The sequence below is a fragment of the Panthera uncia genome, chromosome B4 (genome assembly GCF_023721935.1).
Source record: "Panthera uncia isolate 11264 chromosome B4, Puncia_PCG_1.0, whole genome shotgun sequence".
Lineage (NCBI taxonomy): Eukaryota > Metazoa > Chordata > Mammalia > Carnivora > Felidae > Panthera > Panthera uncia.
In genome coordinates, this window is record NC_064809.1 from 87329786 (window position 1) to 87353839 (window position 24054).

The window sequence follows — 24054 nt, forward strand, 5'->3', positions numbered from 1 at the left end:
GGCACAGGCTAGATGCTTAATGAAAAAAAAATGACTTTAAAGCGTAGTTTTGATAGGGGGCTATGTTCTCAAACCTGTATCCCTATTTGGGGGTACAAGGGCTGACCGCTACACACGATGAGAATGGGCAGGGCATTTTTATTCGGCGTCCATACAGCAATCCCCCGTTTTCCTGTGTGGCTGCTAGTCCCAAAGTAAGTTAAAGAAAAGTACGGGAGTCCAGAGGGGGATAGGGAAGGTCGGCCTTCCCCTCCCTCTTCCCGCGTGCGGCAGGCCTGGAACCTGGGGGGGAGGTACCCAAGAAGGGATTCCCGCAAGCCCGCCTGCCCGCCCGCGCTCCTCACCAGGTCAATGGCCACGACGTCCCGCAGCGCCACTGCTCGCCGTATGGACTTGGGCGGGTTCTCGGTCAGGTAGATGAGCCGATCGCTGAGGACCACGTACTTGAAGGTGTGCTTCTCCGAGTCGGACACCACGATGCACGGCTCGTAGGCGCGGATGGCGTCGTAGACCTCGGGCGGCAGCCGCCTCCGCAGGAACGCGTCCAGGCGGCTATTCGTGTGCGCAGGGAAGCCGGCCCTTGCGGAGCCGGCCATGTGCGGCGGCCGCGGCCCGGCCGAAAGCGGGGGGTTGGCGGACGCCTGTGCAGGGCCCCGCCTCCGCGCCGCCTGCGGTGGAACCCGCGCGCGCCACAAAGCCGCCCGCCCTACCGCGGCCACCTCCCCCGGGCGCAGTGCGCGGGGCCCCCAACTTCGGGGCGCGACCCCGGGGCCTGGCTCCCGGGAGCACCCTCCCCGGCCCCGGCCCCGCCTCCCGCCCATCCTCGTGCCAACCTCAGACAACAATGGACCGGGCGAGATGCTGGTCCTTCAGGTGAATCATCATCACGCATCCCCGGGGGCTGCGGGGCGGATACTTAGCGGCTCTCTTCGCCCACTGCTCACAGCAGCCCGAACCGCCCCCCCTCCCCACCGCCTGCCCCAGCTCTGGGGGACCTCGCCGTTCCTAACAGACTGTACTGATGAGGGAATCCACAAGTTTAAACTGCTCTTCTGTTAGAAACGAGAGGAAATTTACCGATTTATTTTTTAACAGGCAGAACACCCCTAGGACGCTCTTAAGAGCAACCACGCGGATTTAGCATTTGCTTATAACATTGCCTGATACAGTCCTCTAGTGTTTCATGAGTATAAACACACACCTTTTCTGTCCAACTAATTGAAAGCTCTCTCTCTGAAGTAAATCCTATACGTTAATTTGGCACGCCAGAGCCTAATGGGGATGCTTGTGTTCCCCGTGTCCAGGGACAAAGCCCCGTAGACCGGCGGAGCCCGGTCTGTGTAGGATAAATGAATGGGTGAGGCCTGCATTTAAGGAAATGGAACACGAGGGGTTGAGGAATGCTGATTGCCCAGCCTTGAAGCTGCATGACAGTAAAAGTACTGAGTAGTTTTTACAGATCACTTATCGGTTTAGGTTAGTGAGATGAGAAGGGCATAGCAGACACCTGCCTCTCATAACCCTAGGCAGTAACTTTCATTTTAATTTCAAATTCTGGGGAAGTCATTCTCTCTCCCTGCCCATTAACCCAAAGAAATGATACACATTTATGTGTATTTTTGTTCCAGCTACCAACAACTCAGAATCAAATTGTATATTCTTTATTGCAGTTCATGTTCTCCTCCTCATATTTTACTGTTGTATACTATATGCTGTAAGCAACTTCATGTCTTTTATCGAAAAAGTATAAACGAATTAAAATACACAGATATTGTGGACTAAAACACTGCAAAAAAGGAACGGAGGAGAAATGGTTGGGTGGCTAACCAAGTCTGAGGTTAGCAGCAAAACAAAACAAAACAAAACAGTATTTCTTTTATTGGAGAGGTTGTGTTTAGTGCCTAAGGAGAGAAGTGCCACCTGCTGACAAAATCATAAATGACCTAGCTAGCGTTCCAAGTTTTCTTAGAATCTGTTTGTACATCTGTCAGAACCTTCATAACTTCATAGCTGGGTAAAAAGGGAGCCCCAGAAGCATGGCTGTTTCATCTAAAATAAAGACTATTCCCTATCTAAACCACTCTGAACAATTTGTCGCCTCAAACCAACAGAAGGCAAAGGCCTTTTACCTTTGCCAAATAGTTGCCTCACAAGAGTGTTCAGAGGCAAATGACCACATGGCAAGTGAAATGTGAGGCCCAAGTAGGGGAAAAGGCCTCACTGCCAGCTGCTGTTTGGTGTTTGTCAGGCTTCTGCTCCAGCCTCAGGACTAACAGAAACAGAGCGACTGCACCAGAACTAGAAAAGACAGCGTACCTGATCTATCTGCCGAGAAACCCATTATAAATGCACTTTTGGTGACAAGGGCTCTTAGACTTAACAGACATTAAGGTAAGCACATGAAGAAGGGATTCTGACAAAAGGATCAAGGGTTAAGGTGACCTCAGTGGAACTTTTGAGTTGGTTGTACACAGAAAAGGCAGTATCATTGTTTCCAGGCACTTAGTGTTCTATACTGTTGCCAAGGTAACGACAAAGTTCAGATTGCAGGAAACGGCGTTAAGATAGGGGAAAGATCACTAGCTTTGGAGTCGGGAGAACTGGATTACAGCACGAACCCCGTTGCTCAGTATCAGTGAGATTTCTGCAAAGTCTCTTAACCTTTTTGGACCTCAGTTTCATCATCCATAAAATGAAACTATCAATACTTGCCTGGCCAACCATTAAGTTGGTGTCAGGATCAAATGCAATGAATTATGAATTCTAAAAGCACTATAGACATGTTTTCATATTTGTATTGCCTTATCTTTTGGTAAGCTTTATGTGGATAATTAACAAAAATACATCCGAGATAGGCAATTACTCTTTATCTTCTAAGTCCATCTAAACTCAAAAAGCATTTAATACAGTTCCGCTGCAATCAAGCGCTTAGTAGATGTTTCTTGATGAATCTTTCAAAAGTAATGGAACATTACTTACCCAGAACTAATCCCCAGAGGCACTCTTCTTAACCAGAAGAACTTTCACCAGAACAGAGTAGCCTTAGGTTGAGGGATGGTCAATTCAATTAGTGTGAAAGGACAGTAGTTATGAGCACAAGACTGTAGAGCCAGATGACCTGGGTTCCATTTTCATCTCTCACATTCAGTAGCTAAATGATCTTGGACAGGTTACTTTAATTTCTTGGTGCCTTAATTTCCCCATCTGTGAAAAGAGGGTAATAGTACCAACCCCATAGGATTAATATAAGGATGTTTCTAAAGTACTTTATAACAGGTACCTGGAACAGAGTAAACACTATACAAGTGTTTTAAAAATGAACTGAGGGGCGCCTGCATGGCTCAGTCGGTTGAGCGTCCAGCTTTGTCTCCGGTCATGATCTCATGGTTCATGAGTTTGAGCCTGGCATCGGGCTCTGCTGTGAGCATGAAGCCTGCTTCGGATCCCCTGTATCCCTCCCTCGGTCCCTCCCCCACTCATGCAAGCATGCTAGCTCTCTGTCAAAAGTAAATAAACTTAAAAAAATAAATAAATTGAACTAGTGTGTCATTTCTTGGTATATATATGGTCATTTGGTTCCCCATGTACAAAATAATACCAAATTCTTCTCTGTTGTATGCTAGCCTAACTTTTTAAACTTTAAGGCTCAAGATAAAAAAATCTAATCTACATATATACACAGACAAAAGAATGTCATTTTTTTTTTAGTTGTGTTTTTGGTGGATAAGTGATCAGTGGGCCATAGGCCATAAGAATCCTGTAAGGAGGGGCACCTTGGTGGCTCAGTTGGTTAAGCGGCCGACTTCGGCCCAGGTCATGATCTCGCGGTCCGTGAGTTCGAGCCCTGCGTTGGGCTTTGTGCTGACAGCTCAGAGCCTGGAGCCTATTTCAGATTCTGTGTCTCCCTCTCTCTGACCCTCCCCCATTCATGCTTTGTCTCTCTCTGTCTCAAAAATAAATAAACGTTAAAAAAAATTTTTTTTTAAAAAAAACTCTGTAAGGATTTCAGACTAGAAATACATTTCAATCTAGGGAATCCCAGGTGTTCCCATCTCCAAGTTTCAAACTAAAGACAGACAGTATGCATAGAAAGATACTCGAAATCTGTAGTAGGAAAATAAAACTTGAATTTTTGAAGGTGTCATTTAGGAATCTCTGGGTGTTTCTACTCGGTATCAGTGGATACTGACCGTTTAAATATCTGTTAACAATTAGCAATCAACTGACATGGAGGAGAGATGTCATTATAATGAAGCCTAAGGGACTCTACAGTGCTTTGGATTAAAAATTTAAAAACTGCTTCTTTTACTAAATAATGCTTCAATGTTCTCTTCTGCCTCAGGCTTCCTGCTACACACCCACTTCCTCTAAAAGAAACCAATGATTGCACTAGGACCAGTAAAGACAGCTTACCTGACCTATTTTCCAACTTCTTTCTCTGCCAGGAAACCCATCATGAATGAATGAGCTTTTGATGACAATGGCACCGGGCTTAACAAGCATCGGGATGAAGCAGATGAAGAACAGAATTTGACACAGAACATTGTGGTTAGCAGCTCACAATTGTATTATTTTTTACTCAGCTCAATACATTTCACAGATATTTACTGAGAAATTACTATCCATACACAGAATCAAGATAAGAGTTTTCCGTCTTCAAGAATTGACTCATAGGTAAGACAACCACACAATTTTAATACAAAACAAAACATATTAAAATATATTCATGACAAAAGAGGTTAAGAAAAAGCAACATCAGAGAAATTAAACAAACCTGGCTGAAAAAATCTGGAAAAGTTTCATAAGGGACAGCATTCAATAAATGTTCAAAGAGTGAATGAAACAATTTCATTTTTCCTTTTGTTAGAGTCAGGTTGGTTGTTTTTTTTTAATGTTTTTTCTGATTATGAAAATACTATCTGGTCACTGTGGAGGATTTTTAAAACTCCAAAAATGTACAAGAAAGAAAAAAAATCCTCTGCAATCTCACCACCTAGCAATAACTTTCTTGTACATATGAAGGGGGGGTTGAATCCCAGCTCTGCTACCTTTTATGTACTTCAGTTTCCTCATCTATAAAATAGGGATAATGACAGTACCTACCTCATAGAGTTGTTGTGAGGGTTAACATATGAACACTTAAAACTGTTTTAGGCACAGGGGCACCTGGGTGGCTCAGTCAGTTAAGCATCCAACTCTGGATCTGGGCTCAGGTCATGATCTCATCGTTCATGAGATGGAGCCCTGAGTCTGCACTGACAGCTCGGAGACTGCTTGGGATTCTGTCTCTCCCTTCCCTTGCTCACAAGCACTCTCTCTTCCTCTCAAGATAAATAAACTTAAAAAACAAAACAGAACCTGTTTCTGCCACATAATAAATGCTCCAAAATGTTGGCAATTAATTTGTGAAAACACTGCCAAATGCAAGCATACGTGCTTTAAATTTGTTTAATGCAAGCATACATGCTTTAAGTTAAAATAATGATGGTGTTATTTATCAACATTTAAAAATATATATTTATTTTTGAGAGAGAGAGAGAGAGAGAGAGTGCAAGCAGGGGAGAGGCAGAGAGAGAGGGAGACAGAATCCCAAGCAGACTCTTTGCTGTTAGCTCAGAGCCCTGTGTGTGGCATCATGACCTAAGCCAAAATCAAGGGTCAGTTGCTTGATTGACTGAGCCACCCAGGTGCCCCTATTTATCAACATTTTGATAACTGTCATTTTATGTTAGTCTGAAATGAGAACACTAGACTATAAAGTGGTCAGACTTAGGGACACCTGAGTGGCTCAGTCGGTTAAGCATCCTGCTTCACCTCAGGTCACGATCTCCTGGTCTGTGAGTTCGAGCCCCACGTCAGGTTCTGTGGTGACAGCTCAGAGCCCAGAGCCTACTTCAGATTCTGTGTCCCTCCTCTCTTTCTGTCCCTCCCCCTCCCCTATTTGTGCTTTGTCTCTCAAAATAAATACTAAAAAGAAATTTTTTTAAATAAAGTTGTCAGATTTAATAACCCTTTTGGGTCCTCCTCAATTAGATTCCACCAAGTGCTTTTTTTTTTTTTTAATTTTTATTTTTAAGTAATCTCTACACCCTATGTGGGGCTTCAAGTGGCATGCTCTACCAGCTGAACCAGCCAGCCTGCCTCCCTATAGGTGCTTCTTTATTGGTTTCAAAATAATGTGAGTTTTCAAAATTGAAAGATTCTTTAAATCCTAGATTATTGAACTACCATAAAGGGCCAATATTACTAGATAAACTTTAGATAAACTGTAGATAGTAGGTAAGTGGAATAAACCAAACATATTAAAGACTTTGGAGCCACTTGGACTAGGATTAGTATCTGGTCCCCATAGTCCATAGTTGACCAACACCGGTAATATAAGGATCTATGCAATAATCTACTCACTGAGTTTTAACTACAGGCTGGCATTATCCTATGTGCTAAACTCCAGATATACGCTGAACTAGGACAGGAATCTTTGCAGGACATTTTAAGGTTACAAACGCGATGCAACAGTGATAGAAACTATTGTATATATGAGTGGTGTAGTGTCTTGCACCTAGTGGGTCACTAAATAAATGTAGCTGTTGTTACGTTAATTTTATTATACATCTCTTCTGAATTTCCCCTCCCAAATTGTCACTTCAGTCTGAGTGACTATTGCCTAGTCTGTATTCAGTAGTGAATAATCAACAATGAAACCTAAATATTGAGCACTTATTGTGTGCAAAAGCATATATTAACTGAATACTCACAAGAACCCTTTGAGGTCAGTATTATTATTGTCCCCATTTTACAAATGAGTAAACTGAAACACAGAAAATGTCAAGTGCCTGAAACTGAGGTCAACAAGTGTGTGGGGTGGAGAGGTTGGGGTTGTGGCTGGGATTCAAATCTAGGCAGCTGGAACCAATACTGCCTCCGAATAAACGAAGTAACTACCAGAAAAGTAACCTACGAGCAGAGCAGAACTCCCTAAGAATGCTCTCCTTTTCACCAATGACAATATATTAGTACGTTTCAAGTGGAATTTAAGAATTTTCAGCGCCCCTGAGAGGATCCTCACGCTCCTAGACGCTAAACACGTGGGACCATGGAAGAGCAATTAAACTGAATCACACGTGGTTTGGATCACGTCATCTGGATCTCAGGAGCGCCGCACTCGAATCCACCAGCTAACCTGAGGAGGCCTTTACGGAGCGTGCTAAGCGCGCCCTACCCTGCGGCTAGGACCACCAGGATTCAGCGGCGCGGGAGGGACTCGCGCCGGACACCCCATCCCGGCATGCACCACAGGCCCGGCGAGCGCCCGGAAGCGCCGCCTGCCCCGTGCATGCCGGGAGTTGTAGGCTCCCGGCCCGGGCCCGCGGGCTGCCGTCTGCACTCTCCATGAGGCTGCTGGAGCTGGCCCGCGCGGCGCCGACGCGGGGAGCGCGCTTCGCGCTGACTCAGCGGCGACGGAGGCGGCGGCGGCGTTAGCCGGCCCCTCGCGCTCTTTCCCTTCCTGGGGCGCCGACCCCGCCCGCCTGCTTGCTAGGTTGCCGGTCCGGCGCCACGCAAGAGAAGGCGTCAGGGGACGCGGAGCGGCGCGCGGCCCCAGCCAGCTCTGTCTCCGGCATTAGCGCTGCGGCCGTGGCGGAGGACGACGGCGACAAGGACGAGGGCCGCTCTCCCCGCTCCCTGCGTGCGGCGTCGCTCCGCTCCGCTGACCAGCCCTCGGGAGTGCAGGCGGGGAGGCGGGATGGAGTGATAGGGAAGGTGACTCGAAGCTTGGGGGCGGCGGGACCCGGATCCACCTCGGTCCGCTCGGGAATGCGGGGAAGTTGTCTGGGCGGACTGGCCCGGGGAGCCCCCACGCCAGGGTTGGGGTGCGGGCCGGGGGCCGTCCAGGGAGGTGCGCCCCAAGGCTGGGCGGACTGGGTGGGGGTGGGTACGAACCGCGGCCGTCGCCGCGGAGCGCGTCCCGAATGCGTGGCCGCCCGTTGCCCGGTGTTTCATCACCCGAGTTGCCACGAGGCTCCTTTCGGGGAGGGACGGGGTGGGGGAGGAGGGGGCAAGGCCGGCCGAGGAGGGTCGGCTTCATCTGTGGCCCCTGATGTACTAAAGGTGGCCAGCCTCATTTGTAATAGCGTGTCCTACCAGTTTCAACTGCGGAGACCTCAAACTTGCTTCGCTGCCCACCCCCCAGCCCCAGGACAAAAAGGAGAAAAGTAGTATTTCTGTGTAGTAATTTTGCCAGCACAGACACGCCATTTCTTCTCTTCCCTTCACAGTTTTGCAGGAGTAGACAAGCGTGATGTTCCCTATAACTAGAAGAAACAAGTACTTTTTGAAAGTGCTAATTAGTTGTTACTGGGGGAAGTTACGTTTTATTAAAGCGACTTGTCAGTGTGGTGGTAAAAGACTGGAAAGATTCAGTCCTGGTCTTTGAACAGTCTTTAGTAGGTGTGGAGGAACTTTCCCAGATTGTTTGATTTTTTTTTTTTTTTTAATGGCTATCAAGGAATAGTTAGGGCTCAGTATTTTAAGTATGTTGCTTGCTTCCCTCCACAACATTTGCTGGATGCGTAATTGACATGTTTATCGCATTGTAACAAATGTTTAAGCCTGCACGTCCGTGGCTTGTTAGAACTTTAAGTGTTCATGCACAACCTTTAATTGAGGGAATGGTTACCTTTTCGCACAGGTTGTAACTTTTCAGTTCTTTGCACACACACGTAGGTAATTTACCATTTTATGCTTATTTATGTTCCACTGCATATTGATTTTTATCCAAGTGCCTCTCTATGGGGGATTCTTTCTGTACCGACAACGGTAACAAGTTTATGTTTCCTTAGGTTATTTACTGGCCAGTTTTTTTCTTAAGACCAGTGCTGTTTCACTTGATAGAACTAAAGCGACTCAGCTTAAGCAATTTTCCCTAAATTCAAGATGATTTTATAGGACGTTTTAATACGGAATTCACAGAAACTCAGATTTTCTGAGTATGCAGTTTTCCAAGGAATCATTAAATTTTCATTTTTGCAGGGGTGAGGGAAGAAAACCTGTGTTTTCCAATCTGTTCAAATGCCCATTTTTTAGTATATGATAAATCTAGACTACTCCAAGTAGTCCCCTTCCCCCATGTGGCAAGCTCTGAATTCTAAATAACCTGTTGAGGGCCCACTATGTGCCAGGCATGCTTTACATGTCTTATCTCATTGAAGTCTTAACAGCTTTATGAGGTAGATGGTCTCTTTCCCACTTCATAGAAAGGGCTGTTTTTTTTCAGATTTCCTAGTTGTCCATGTGGCCCCAGTTTGAAAATTACTAGATTGGAGTACAAATCCAGGTATTTCCAAACCCAAAGCCTATGTTCTATGTCTTAGAGGCATAATGGTGAATATTTGAGACAGTTCTTTCCCTTCAAGATTATGGAGAGAAAACAAGGAGGCAGCGACAACATATCAGCACTTAAGAGGGGCATTTAATCCAGTTTAGGAGAATTGGACAATAGGGATCAAAGAAGTTTTCTGGAAAGAGGTGACATCTAAGCTGAGTTTTGAAGGACAGGCAGGGGTTAACAAAGTAACAAGAAAAGAGCAGTGAGTGCAAAGATGAAAGGCCAAATACCACTGGCCTTGCTGGGTTCAGCTGAAGAATAGTCATTCAAAAGTGTGTGTACCTTAATCCTGGGGGGGGGGGGGCGGTGCTACACTGCCTTGCTGTAGTCTGCAAGTATCTAGAAATAAGAAGGGGCTGGACTTTACTCTCCAAGGGCTCTCAGCACATAACCCGATTTATCATTTGTTTCAGGCAGGCCCTGGGGAAGACAGAAAAGCATATTGTAGTTGGGGTCCTCTAACCTAGATCAGATCCTGGCCTCACCACTCCCAGAAAGGCTGTGCACCCCCATCCCGGGCCTTTAGTCTCTTGGCTTCTTTAGGCTCTGATCTTCTCTTTGGTTTATGATAATTAAAACACCCCCCCCCCCAAAAAAAAAGCCCTACAGCCATTTTATGTGAGCAGTAGTCCTGGTTTTTCTACCTCATAGGTATTGAGAGGATAAATGTGATTTTCACATTATTTAGAATTTGTTCCTTGTTTCCTCAACTGTACATTGTATCAAAAACCAAGTAGCCTTTTGGGACTTAATCATGTTCTTACTTGAGAACGTTAGACCATATATTGTGAAAAAGTGAATTGCTTTCCAGAGACTAAATATTCTTAAGACTAGTCGTATTAAGTTCTTTATCAATTTTTATAGCTACTATTAAAAAATGTTTTGTGAAATAACATTTCTAAAAGTGGCTGTCAAGAGAGTCTGTTGTTTAAAAGTTAAATGCCTGGTTTTTCACTCCTCCACTTCTCTTTTGACTTCTCTTGAAGTACTTGGTAGACACTCCAGTAAGGATATTGAACTCTGAGGTCACTATTTAGCCATTCTGAGTTCTGTATTTTTTTTTAAGGTTTGTGATATTGACAAATGGAAAGGGGCAAATTAGTATAATAAGATAATCTAGGCTTGTCATTTTTTGGTGTAGTCACACAGTTGTACTTTTAAGTACTGGAGGTAATAATATTGCATAAATTAGATACTTCTGTTTAGAGATGAGTTACTTCCTATATTCATGATCTTAAAGAAAAATTTGAGAACATCAATGACATATGTTAGATTTTTAGAAATTACACATTTGTGGAGTATTTAGTATTTCTTCTAAGACGGGCTCCTTTAGTTGTAATTTTGGATAGTTTTCAAAAGTTCTTTTAACATTTAAACTTCTTTGCATAATGTTATCCACTTGTGATATTCTGGATAAGCATTAATTTTGTTTATCAAATGTTTTCTTTCAACTTTTTGTGTGTCTGTGTGTGTGTGCAGATGTTTGTGGATTCTTCTGTGGGATCAGAGGGCACGCCTATTGTAATCAGAAAACTCCAAGAATAGCAGCAGGGATGGATGAACAGGCTCTTTTAGGGCTAAATCCAAATGCTGATTCAGACTTCAGACAAAGGGTAAGTTAAGTCAGCTTAATCATTTTTTAAAGGTTACTACAGATTTGCATTTTAGAGAACTTGAATTAAAAAAAAATACATCTGATGAAGATTTCATTTGAGTAGACATGAATGGAGACAAATTTGATGTACTTGAATATATTCTGAATATACAAACAGTGAGCATTGTGATTTGTGTTTTAAAAGTTGGTTTAACAAGTATTGAAATCCCATGTGTGATTCAAGGCAGCTCTTTATGTCACATCAGTCATTGTTTCTATTTAGTTAAAAGTTGTAATGCAAAGACTCTTCGAAGAACTTTCCATAGTGACAGACATGCGTATTTTATCTTTCTATTGCCTGGCTTGGTCTGATGTTAATGATACTTAACATCCTTGTTATTTAGTCCAGGCAGACATGTAAATTAGCAGTTAGAATATGCCATGTCTTAGGTTACATAAAATGGTCAGATGACAAGGAATCCATGGGGCGCTGGGATATTTGGACAATTAAACATAATGTAGGCTACACCTGTAATCATGGCTATAGCTGAATGATAAAAGAAGAATCTAAAGAGCAAGCCTATAATTACATTTGTTAAAGATGTGGGTGTTTTGAAGTATAGGGTAAGTGGAAGGAGAATCCTTTTCTCTTTCCACTTCTCATAGCAAAGGATATTTTTTACAAATGAGCTAAATGAGGTTAACAATCTCACTAAATAGTATTGCAGTTTTTGTGGTTTTAAGCAGAATTTTCTTCAGTAGTAAAAAAAAAAACAAACAAAATTTTAAGCAGAATTTTCTTCAGTAGTAAAAAAACAACAACAACAACAAAAAAAACCAAGTACTTTCTAATACAGTTTCATGCCTCTGCTGTTGAATAAGTAACAAGCCCTCCACATTGAGGGCAATAACAGGAATTGAGATTTAAATATCTGGCTAGTTACAAGATACCTAACAAACTAGTTAGGACATCAAAAGACATTTAAAATCACGTTTTCTCTGTGTAGACAAATTTCTTTCCACAGGAGTTTAAGCTGCCTTATCTTCAAACCCTTAGTCACATAGTTGAAGTATCATAGATGTTTACCTTGGTATTGTATGGCTATGATTAAAAGCCTTTTAGTATTTGTTATTATAGTCTTTTGTGTTGTTTTTTTTTTATGATCCCTTTTGGAAATTATTCATTTTTTATTAAATACTACAATCCAACAGATTAAAAAAATTTTTTTAAATGCTTATTTATATTTGAGAGAAAGAGAGATGGAGTGTGAGCAGGGGAGGGGCGGAGAGAAACAGAGACAGAATCCTCAGCAGGCATCAGGCTCTGAGCTGTCAGCAGAGCCTGAAGCAGGGCTCAAACCCACAAATTGAGAGGTCATAACCTGAGCCGAAGTCAGATGCTTAACAGATCAAACCACCCAGGTACCCTCTCCCAACACATTTTTTAAATGTGTAATTATTTTATTTTTTGGAGAAGTAAACCTAATGCATTGTTAGTAGTTTTAATATAAAGTTACGCTTTTATCAATAAAATTGAGTTCCATCAGTCATAGGCATATATTAAGCATCCAAATTCAGGCTTAATTTGATCCCCTTAAGCCATCCTGAGTAATGGAATTAATTAGGATAAAAAAGAAGGAATCTTAAAGTGAGTTCTAATAGTTCTGATGCTGGAAATGAGTAGTTGGGACACTAATTCAGTTTGATTGTAAGATAACTGTGTGCCAACCCCATTTCTTAGTTGTCTGGCTATAGTTCTGTTTTTCTACAGGGGCAGTAGCTGAAGTGCCTCTGTTGCCACTTAGAAGCAGCAATCTAGAGCATTAGAAAAAAGGTATGAAATAAAAGAAATAGGTGATAAAAGCTTTGACTTGTTCATCATTGCCACAAAATTTTATTTTAAAATGTTGGTAATGCATGGATTCAGAGTTAAAAGACTTCAGTTAAAAACTGAAAACTTTCAAGTTATTTTCACTTTTTTAATGGAATCGCTGTCTTTGGCTTAAAACTTACTAGTTAAAGAAACTGGTAGGTCAGTGATATACTGAATCCCCCCCGCCTTTTTTTTGGTAAGTGATACATTAGGTGGTAATGCAACGTACATGATTGACTTCCACCTTGTCCTTAAATGGGACAATAAATGTTCCTAAAGGAAACCCAACGTTTCATGGAATATTGTTAGACAACAACTGAACTAGATTCTTTGCAGCAGCCTGGGTTCTTCTGGTCTTAATTTTCAAAGAGAGCCATTATTTATACTTGTGGGAGCAGCCAGTGAGACCACATATGAAAACCCATTCCCTAATCCCTCACTGATACAATTATAATAAAAGAATATCACTTAAATATGGTAGCTTTTTAGCTTTTTTTTTAAACCTCTAACCTAAAGGAAAAATTTTACATCTTGATTGTGTGTATGTGTGTGTGTACAGACATATATGAATAAATATATTTTTTATTTAAAAAAATTTTTTTAAACATTTATTCATTTTTGAGAGACAGAGACAACATGCGTGGGGGATGGGCAGAGAGAGAGGGAGACATAGAATCTAAAGCAGGCTCCAGGCTCCGAGCTGTCAGCACAGAGCCCGACGTGGAGCTTGAACCCACGAGCTGCGAGACCGTGACCTGAGCCGAAGTCGGATTGTTTAACCGACTAAGCCACCCAGGTGCCCCAAGTAAATATATTTTTTACATGTGTATACTGTGTGTATGTATATATATGTGTACATATATACACATTTTATATGTATGTATATATATATATACACACAGTATACACATGTACACATATATACACACACATGTACTCATATATATAACTAAAACAATTTACGCAACATAATATGTGCAGTGTACTGATATTCTGTCTTTTTTTTATTGCTGATCAAGAGCTATACAATTTATTTCATTACTATTGGAGCACAAACCATAGCTTTAAAAATATTTACTAATTAAAATTAGGTTCCTCTAATACGTAATGTTCTTTCTACGTCATTTCAAGGTTTATATCAGTCATTTCAAGGTTTATATCAGCTTTAAAATTATCTAGCACTGTGTTTGTGTTATTTTCTTGGCTGTTTGAGGTACTTTTCACAGCTCGCTAGGATTACTATTTGTCCATTGTCCTACGTGACATCTGTATCTGCCATTGATGCCATTTGAAACAGGCTACTGGAAGAGTGGCAGAAGTCCTTCCCATTTTCCCAGCAATCTCGTAAGGAGCACATGGACTTGGTGCTTCATCCATCTTGACTATATATTTTTTTTTTTTAATTTTTTTTTCAACGTTTTTTATTTATTTTTGGGACAGAGAGAGACAGAGCATGAACGGGGGAGGGGCAGAGAGAGAGGGAGACACAGAATCGGAAACAGGCTCCAGGCTCCGAGCCATCAGCCCAGAGCCTGACGCGGGGCTCGAACTCACAGACCGCGAGATCGTGACCTGGCTGAAGTCGGACGCTTAACCGACTGCGCCACCCAGGCGCCCCAATCTTGACTATATTTTTGAACAAAGCCCTGAGTTCCCAAGCAGAGAAATATGAAACATTTCCTAAAGCTTTTCAATTGTTAGTACTTTTCCAAAATTCATATCATGTAATTGGACTCATTTTGTAATCACCTCTTTAATAGCATATTTGCTATTAAATAGGAAAAATGCCCTTTATGTACCATTTTATAATTACATATACCTCAGGAACACAGCACTTGACAAAGCACTTGTGGTTTTTCTCTTAATGCTCCTAATTATTCACGGAGGTCTGCAGGGCATTTTTGTGTTGTCTTCTTTGCTGTAAGGAAACAGGAGTATCTAACTAATAGAATTTGCTTTTTACGTAACCTTTTTTCTAGGAATGATCACTAAGTTGCACATACTTAGAAGCCAGTATTTTAGCTTTTTTTTTTTTTTTTTTTTTTTTTTAGGTGGATTGATTTGTTTATGGTTTGCTACTCATAAAATATTTTAGTATCAGTAAGGCACTGAGATTGACCATTCCACATGTGTTTTCGGCTTTGTAATCTTACAGGCCCTGGCCTATTTTGAGCAGTTAAAGATTTCCCCAGATGCCTGGCAAGTGTGTGCTGAAGCTCTGGCCCAAAGGACATACAGGTAATTAAAACAAAATTTGCATGACTTAGAGGAATTTAAATTTCTGTGAACCTGATAGGACTCTTAAATTTGCCTGTATTTGGAAAACGTTTCCATAAAAACATTTTATGGCTTGTGTTTTGGAAAACCATTCAGTGTAGAAATGAGAAAAATAGTAAACTAATAATTTGGCCATTCCAGGATTGACTTTTCAGTAAGTCTGTCTTTTGCCGTATGCTTTTTGCACCCGATAGCAGATCCCAGCAGGAATACAGTGCAGTAAGAACTTCCTTATGATGGTTTTCTAAAAGGTTGGCAGAGGAGGTAGTCATAAATTGTATGTATCTTAAGTTTTTATTTTAATTTAAAGTATGAAAAAAATTTAGAGTGTATACACATTCACTTAGCAGCTTCTTTATATTAAATCAAGCTCTTTCCTTTATGTATATGCCACTACCATTCACTTCATCATTCTTACATTGATCACACCTATAATGCATCCTCTACAGTTTCCACTTTGGCTCTCCAGTGGATTGAAGAAGTTAGATGGTTTAGTTACTTAGCCCCACCTCTCCAAGTGTTCTAGTTATCTAGCCCACATCAAATATGCAGAAGGATTTTCCTTTTATAATCAAATTTTTTTAATTTTTCTTTTTGTTTGTTTATTCACTTAGAGACAGCACAAGTGGGGGACAGGTGGAGAGAGAGTCCCAAGCAGGCTGTCTGAACCATCAACTCAAAGCCTGACCTGGGGCTCAGATTCACAAACAGTGAGATCATGACCTGAGCCAGTCAGTCACTTAACTGACTGAGCCAGCCAGGTGCCCCCTTTTTAAAAATTTTATTTTAGGGGTGCCTGAGTGGCTCAGTCAGTTGAGTGTCCCAGTTTTTTATTTTGGCTCAGGTTGTGATCCCAGGATTGGGGGATTGAGTCCTGTGTCGGGCTCTGTGCCGAATGTGGAGCCTGCTTCAGATTCATTTTCTTTCTTTCTCTCTCCCTCCCCCTCCCTCCCTCCTCCCCCCCTTTCTTTCCCCCCCCCCCCCCCCCCCCCCCCCTTCTCTCCCTCCCCCCCTCCCCCCCCCCCCCCTTTCTCTCTCTCCCTCCCTCCCTCTTCTCCTCTCCCCCCAATCCCCTGCTCCTCCCCCTGGCTTGGCATACGCTCTCTCTCTAAAATAAATTTTAAAAACTTAAAAAGGAAAAAAAATTATTAAAAATTTTTATTTTAATTCCAGTTAATTAACATGCAGTGTTATATTGTTTCCAGGTGTACAATATAGTGATCACCCTGTGCTCATCATGACAAGTGCCCTCCTTAATCCCCATCACCTATTTAACCCATTCCCTATTTAACCCATTCCCTTAGCCACCTCGCCTCTGGTAATCATCAGTTTGTTCTCTATAATTAAAAGTCTTTTTCTTGGTTTATGTATCTCGCTTTTATTTTTTCCCCTTTGTTCATTTGTTTCTTAAATTCCGCATATGAGTGAAATCACAGAGTATTTCTCTTTCTGTGACTGACTTATTTCACTTAGCATTATATACACTAGCTTCATCCATGTCATTACAAACGGCAAGATTTCTTTCTTTTTTATGGCTGAATAATATTCCATTGTGTATCTATACCACCTTTTCTTTATGCATTCATCTCTCAGTGGACACTTGGGCTGCTTCCATGTCTTGGCTATTGCAAATAGTGCTGCTATAAACACAGGGGTGCATGTATCCCTTTGAATTAGTGTCCTAAGGTTTTTCCTTTTTGTAGTGTGACTTCCTGTGAAGTCTTTTTAAAGCGTTCAGCTTAATTTTTACAAAAATAGGAACTTTCATACTCATTTCATTAGTTTATATAATGGTTAACTAAGTTACTTAACTGAAAAAGACATACAATTGGGGCGCCTGGGTGGCTCAGTCGGTTAAGCGTCCGACTTCGGCTCAGGTCACGATCTCGCGGTATGTGAGTTCGAGCCCCGCGTCAGGCTCTGTGCTGACTGCTCAGAGCCTGGAGCCTGTTTCCGATTCTGTGTCTCCCTCTCTCTCTGACCCTCCCCCGTTCATGCTCTGTCTCTCTCTGTCTCAAAAATAAATAAACGTTAAAAAAAAAAAAAAAAAAAAAAAGACATACAATTGACATAGTAGGGCATAGGGAAACCCAGCTGACTTAGGGTAAGCAGACAACTTGCTGGTGGCAGTAGATGCCCCTGGGTGTTAGTGATGGCTTCTAGCTGGCATAGTCGACGTGCTGTGGCTGTGAGTTGCCACCGTTGACGGTTGGAACCAAGTACTCCACGTTAGAGTTTATTTCGAGAACATCTATATGCCTTAGAGGATATAAGATCTGGCTTTTAAAAGGATTTCTGTAGTATATTTTTCAGTGGAAACCTAAGTCTTTTATAGTTCAGTTAAGGCTTCAGTGTCATCCATGGTAAGGATAGAAACCTTAAGTTCTCGGGGGCGCCTGGGTGGCGCAGTCGGTTAAGCGTCCGACTTCAGCCAGGTCACGATCTCGCGGTCCGTGAGTTCGAGCCCCGCGTCAGGCTCTGGGCTGATGGCTCGGAGCCTGGAGCCTGTTTCCGATTCTGTGTCTCCCTCTCTCTCTGCCCCTCCCCCGTTCATGCTCTGTCTCTCTCTGTCCCAAAAATAAATAAAAAACGTTGAAGAAAAAAAAAGAAATTAAAAAAAAAAAAAAAAGAAACCTTAAGTTCTCAGAAGAGGTGGTAATTAAACCTAACTTAATTAAAAGATTGTTTCAACTTCTTGTGTGTGAAATTATTTTGTTTAGTTAATTCATGTAGTCTAAATTAAGATACTGCCTATCCTTGTATTTACCAGTTAGCTTTAGATATGAAAAATTGTTCAATGATTATTAAGGCTGGCCCAGACAAACTACACTACATGAACAGATTGTTGTTATTGCTGGTATTTTTGGTTTTGCTTTGTTTATTTATTTATTTTGAGAGAGAGAGAGTCGAGAGCAGGGGTGGGACAGAGAGAGGGAGAGAGAATCCCAAGCAGGCTCCGCCCTGCCACCGCAGAGCCCTATGGGAGACTCGAACTCACGAACCGAACCGCAAGACCATTTGACCTGAGCTGAAACCCACTTGAACACTTAAATCGACTGAGCCACCTAGGCACCCCTGTTGTTCTCTAAATGGATTTTGTTAGAGATTGTAGTTGACTCACTGCAGCTCTGCATCACCCCTAGAGAGACCCTTGAGAGTAGAAAACTGGTAGATAACTGATTTTTGCTCCCTTCTTACAAGGGCAGTGTATCTGTAACTTGGTTTTCTGTATGACATTTTGAGGCTGAACTACTAGTCCGAGTGACACTGCTCGTTTTGGATTTGGTGCAATGGAGCTGTCTAGGGTTGAATTTTAAGTATGATTTCAGTTACTAATCTCTGTTGGAATCAATCTCTGGGTATTTGACCATTTGTTATTCTACCCCTATTCTAGCCTTTCTGTTGTAAAGTGTAGGAGTTGTTACAGGAATCCAAACATCTAGAATTTAGGGGGAATCCCTTCTGTTCGCAAAGCGGTATACTTAAGCTGCATCTTAATTTTTGTCATCATTTTGCTTATCAGATTTAATGGAAATATTCATCATTGTATAATATTGAAGTTCTAAACAAATGGATATCTGTGTAACATATGAGATCAAGAGGTAGAAAGGAAGCCAAAGGTCTCCTTTGAGAAACTTTTCAGCTGTTTCACTAGTATTTTACTTTTGATTTGTTTTCTCTAAATTCTGTTCTAACCTGGTTTTCCTTTTTTCTTTTTCAGTGATGATCACATAAAGTTTTTCTGCTTTCAAGTACTGGAACATCAAGTTAAATACAAGTAAGGCTTTTCTCACTGTTTTGACTCTGAAATTTGTGAGGAGAGACCATTTTCTAAGTTAGTTTTTTTCTGGGAAAATCATAATATAAGCTGTAGGTTGAGAGTGCATAAGTCACATCCAGTTTATAGATGTGTTTTGATTTATTCCAAAGTGTTTTAAAAATACTGACTTCATTGTTTACAATAAAAAATCCAGACATTTCACACAACAAATTAGATTTCAAGCTTCTCTGGAAAAATCAGAAGATCTAGCAACAGCAAACCTGTTTTCTACATGATAACTCTGTTGGAGGTTAGTGGCAGTGTGGCTGTTTGCATTTAGAAACCTGCCTCAATTAAGCAGAAAACAGTGAATCACTGCTCAGAGGACCCTTGGTTTGCCTGTCGATTTATTTTGTAAGTCACAGACCTCAAAACATAGCCATATTTCCATTTGAAAAATTCCACAGCTCCCATTTTATTTTCACGTGAGCTGAACCTTAAACTAAGATCAGTGGTTGATATACTACCTACCAGGCCCACCCGTCTTTTCTTTAAAGCCATGATGAGAAGCATTCTCAATTTATTTTAGGGAGTTTTAAGTAATTGAGTGTTACATAGATTTTCCCTTTCAAATATATGAGGCTGTTACTTTTTAAACCACAGACACCAAATACAGGCGTTACAATTTTTCTTCTCTATTTTGGACAGATACTCAGAACTAACTACAGTTCAGCAACAACTAATTAGGGAGACGCTCATCTCTTGGCTTCAAGCTCAGGTAAACTAGTAATTTTATTCCGTACCTCAAATTGCCAGATATTTAAATTTTTAGTTTTGTAAGAGTTTAAAATTTTACCTCAAAAATGTTGGATATTTATCCTCCATTTGATCCCATAGCTCTTTTAGAAAGTGCTGATTTCAAAGATCATGGGTATAAGAAAGCCTAGCAATGATTTAAAATTATATCAATAACTGAAACTGTCATGCTTTCCATGACACATTGTTGAAACTTGGTTTTAAAATAGTTTGTTGTTGTTTAACTACTTGACAGAAACAGATACTTGTTTACTTTTAAACATGAGCCCTCCTGGACAGCCTCTTTACAAAGGGGGGGGGGGGGATCTTAGAGTTTTTTGTTCATGTTGTGTTCTTTTTTGTTAATTTTAACTAATCTTAACATATAAAGTAGTAGTTATGTAGGTGGAATTTTTATTTTCCTTAAAGAGCAAACAGCTAGAAGAAAAGCAGTTAGTAAAAGGAGTAAGTAGTAAAACTCTACATGTGAAACTTTTCTCTAAAAGTGTGAGAAAGAGAAGTAACCATCTTTGACTCTTTTCCACCTGGGTAATCACTTAAATACTTTGGTAATTTTTAAGCATATTTGTTGCATAGCTAATCTAGACTGTGTAGAGGTTTGGTGAGTTTTTGCCTATCGATGATAAATAGGAAAACAGTATGAGAGTTTCCAGTTTACATTTGATTTCAAGGACAATTTCTCTGTTTGTCAGATGCTGAATCCCCAACCAGAGAAGACCTTTATACGAAATAAAGCAGCCCAAGTCTTCGCCTTGCTTTTTGTTACAGAATATCTCACTAGATGGCCCAAGTTTTTTTTTGACATTCTCTCAGTAGTGGACCTAAATCCAAGGGGAGTAGATCTGTACCTCCGAATCCTCATGGCAATTGATTCCGAGTTGGTGGATCGTGATGTGGTGCATACATCAGAGGCAAGTAACTTCCCATTAATTGTTAGTTGATTTTTTTTAAGTTTATCCATTTTGAAAGAGAGAGCATGCGTGAGAGAATCCAGTTCATGAGCGCAAGAGGGGCAGACAGGGAGAGAGAAAGAATCCCATGCAGGCTCTGTGCTGAGCCCAATGCAGGGCTCAGTCCCAAGACCGTGAGATCATGACCTGAGCTGAAATCAAGAGTTGCATGCTCAACCAACTGAGCCACCCAAGTGCCTGTAATTGTTAGTTTTTAATGAAGATTTTGTAGGAGGTGATGGGCACATAATAAAAAAAGAGTGGGATGTCTCTTTTATTCAGAGACACATTTTCTTTTTTTTTTTTTAATTAAAAAAAAATATTTTTTTTTAACGTTTATTTTTGAGACAGAGTGCAAGCAGGGGAAGGGCAGAGAGAGAGGGAGACACCAGAATCTGAACTGGGCTCCAGGCTCTGAGCTGTCAGTACAGAACCTGACATGGGGCTCAAACCCATGGACTGTAAGATCATGACCTGAGCTGAAGTCAGATGCTTAACACACTGAGCCACCCAGGCATCCCTGGAGACACGTTTTCTTTTCTTTTTCTTTCTTTTTTTTTTTTTTTTTTGTTATTTATTTTAGTAATTTCTACATTCAACATGGGGCTCAAACATCCCCAAGATCAAGAGTTGTATGCTCTTCAACTGAGCCAGCCAGGTATCCCCAAATTTTTGCAACGATTATAAATTCACCCATTTTTAATTTTGTTCTACAAAGGAACTTGAACTGGCTTTTTTCCCCCAAGTGTATGTTGAAATTAGAGTATTACTTTAGAGGTTTTTTGTTTTTGTTTTTGTTTTTGTTTTTGTTTTTTTGGTGGTTTTTGGGTTTTTTTGTTCATTTGTTTTGTAATGAGGCAAGTACTTTCTCCAATGAACTACACAAATTGGTTCTCTTAGGAATTTTTGAAGCAATGCAGTCTGTATTTACTCCTGCTATATAGTTAGTGAGGAGGTATCGTTGCTTATCAATCTGTGCCCTTTCTTCTGTATTCTCAATTACACAGCCCATCACCTTAGTCTTTATTTCTTCATTATCTGATATAACTTTTCTCCTTATTCTTTCACTTTTTTTTAATGGTTTATTTATTTTGAGAGCACGTGGGCAGGGAAGGGCAGAGAGAGAAGAGAGAATCCAAGCAGGCTCCGTGATGTCAGTGCAGAGCTTGACACAGGTCTTGATCTCACAAAAAAACCGCAACATCATGACCTGAGCCAAAATCAAGAGTAAGATGCTTAACTGATTGAGTTACCCAGGCACCGCACTTTTTCCTTATTCTTTTTTTTTTTTTTTTTTTAATGTTTATTTATTTTTGAGAGAAACACAGAATCTGAAGCAGTCCAGGCTCTGAGCTCTTAGCACAGAGCTAACATGGGGCTTGAACCCATGAACTGTGAGATCGCTACCTGAGCCAATGTTGGGCACTTAACTGACTGAGCCACCCAGGCACCCTTCACCTTCTTCTTAAAGGACACAATAGAAATTGCTTGATTCAGGAGTATCTGGGTGGATCAATTAAGTGTCTGACTTTGGCTCAGGTCATTATCTCACGGTTTGTGAGTTTGAGCCCCATATTGGGCTCTGCACTATAGTGGTCCCTCTCTCTCTGCCCCTCTCTATCAAAAATAAATAAACAGTAAAAAAAATTCCTTGATTCAAATGTGTAAAATAAAGTCATATGTCAGAAATACTTAAAATTGTAAAGGTTATTATTATGCATTTAAATTATTACCATTCCTGCAGAATGTATAAAGATGTTGATTCACTATGTTGTATACTTGAAACTGCTGTAATATTGTAAGTCAACTATACTCAAAAAAATTTTAATTAAGAACAAATTTCCACTCTCTTACGTAGGTTAAATAATCATGTTTGTATAAATTGACAAGTACCTTTTATCATACGCTTTAGATTTCTAAGTAATGCTTATTTATAGTTGGGTTTTTTTATTAAAAAAAATTGTTTTTTATGTTTATTTGTGAGAGAGAGAGAGAGAGAGAAACAGAACATGAGCAGGGGAGGGGCAGAGAGAGGGAGTCACAGAATCCAAAGGAGGCTCCAGGCCCTGAGCTGTCAGCACAGAGCCCAATGCAGAGCTCGAACTCACAAGCCATGAGATCATGACCTGAGCCAAAGTTGATTTAACTGACTGAGCCACCCTGGCGCCCCTATGGTTTATGTCTAATAAGAAATCTGGCGCTGTGGAATGCAACAGAAAAAGGAAATTAAAAGAATCACAGGATATGATTTTAGAGTTGAGAAATAGAAAATAGTGGCAGGGAATGTGTTAACAAGTCTGGAAGTTTAGTAGTGAGGAAATTTGTGTAACTATTCAGATGTCAAAAATTATTTTGTGTGGTAATCTACTCGATGCATAAGATGTTTTATTTTGTTTTTTAGGAGGCTCGTAGGAATACTCTAATAAAAGATACCATGAGGGAGCAGTGCATTCCAAACTTAGTGGAATCATGGTACCAAATCTTACAAAATTATCAGTATACTAATTCAGAAGTGACATGTCAGTGCCTTGAGGTAGTTGGGGCTTACGTCTCTTGGATAGACTTATCCCTTATAGCCAATGATAGGTAAGTATACATATATTATCAGGATTTAAGTCTACAAAATACAGTGTGTAAAACTCATGTGTTTGAAAATGTTGTAACAGTTTTATTCTGCTGTTGCCAGGTTTATAAATATGCTGCTAGGTCATATGTCAATAGAAGTTCTACGGGAAGAAGCATGTGACTGTTTATTTGAAATTGTAAATAAAGGAATGGATCCTGTTGATAAAATGAAACTAGTAGAATCTTTGTGTCAAGTATTACAGTCTGCTGGGTTTTTCAGCATTGACCAGGTCGGTAAATTTATGTATTAAGTTTTCAAAATTGTTAGAACAAAGTAGGACAGGTATTAATTTAAATACGCTTTCTTTTTTCCTTTTTTCCCCAATGTTGTAAACTCTCCTTGAGATTATAAATAAGGAAACACTGTATTCAGAAAGCCATAATGTTCGCTGTAGCATTTGCCTTGGACAGTAAATTATATTGTTGTATTTAATAATTACATATATAATAATACATATTATGACATATATATAATATATATACTATAATGTATACATAATAATATATATAATACATATATAATATACACACATATATTTATATATCTATTATATATATATATATATATATAATTATACCAGTTCTTAATTTTTTTTTTTTTTTAACGTTTATTTATTTTTGAGACAGAGAGAGACAGAGCATGAACGGGGGAGGGTCAGAGAGAGGGAGACACAGAATCTGAAACAGGCTCCAGGCTCTGAGCTGTCCGCACAGAGCCCGACGCGGGGCTCGAACCCACGGACCGCGAGATCACGACCTGAGCCGAAGTCGACCGCT

General features: G+C 40.7%; 2 protein-coding genes and 1 long non-coding RNA gene across 6 annotated transcripts in view; 2 read left to right on the forward strand and 1 right to left on the reverse strand.

Annotated features, from left to right (window-relative positions):
* CB4H12orf56 (chromosome B4 C12orf56 homolog) overlaps positions 1 to 821 on the reverse strand; it is an 83124-nt gene extending 82303 nt beyond the window's left edge. For 2 of the 3 annotated variants that reach the window (XM_049625899.1, XM_049625898.1), the window contains exon 1: positions 345 to 656. In XM_049625899.1, coding sequence (XP_049481856.1) covers positions 345 to 596 — 252 coding nt within the window. In that variant the 5' untranslated portion in view covers positions 597 to 656. Of the gene's footprint in view, positions 1 to 344 lie in introns of all 3 variants that reach the window. The other variant, XM_049625897.1, reaches the window with a different exon arrangement.
* Positions 1 to 4832, forward strand: part of LOC125919293 (uncharacterized) — a 119536-nt gene extending 114704 nt beyond the window's left edge. Inside the window, exon 5 of the long non-coding RNA XR_007456706.1 lies at positions 4446 to 4832. This is a non-coding gene — a long non-coding RNA (uncharacterized LOC125919293). The remainder of the gene's footprint in view (positions 1 to 4445) is intronic.
* Positions 4833 to 7360: 2528 nt separating this feature from the next.
* Positions 7361 to 24054, forward strand: part of XPOT (exportin for tRNA) — a 38088-nt gene continuing 21394 nt past the window's right edge. Inside the window, exons 1-8 of one of the 2 annotated variants that reach the window (XM_049625904.1) lie at positions 7361 to 7758; positions 10862 to 10995; positions 15005 to 15087; positions 18848 to 18904; positions 19595 to 19664; positions 20395 to 20613; positions 23054 to 23238; positions 23339 to 23507. In XM_049625904.1, the coding sequence (XP_049481861.1) occupies positions 10936 to 10995; positions 15005 to 15087; positions 18848 to 18904; positions 19595 to 19664; positions 20395 to 20613; positions 23054 to 23238; positions 23339 to 23507 (843 nt within the window). In that variant the 5' untranslated portion in view covers positions 7361 to 7758; positions 10862 to 10935. Of the gene's footprint in view, positions 7759 to 9268; positions 9332 to 10861; positions 10996 to 15004; positions 15088 to 18847; positions 18905 to 19594; positions 19665 to 20394; positions 20614 to 23053; positions 23239 to 23338; positions 23508 to 24054 lie in introns of those variants that run through there. The other variant, XM_049625905.1, reaches the window with a different exon arrangement.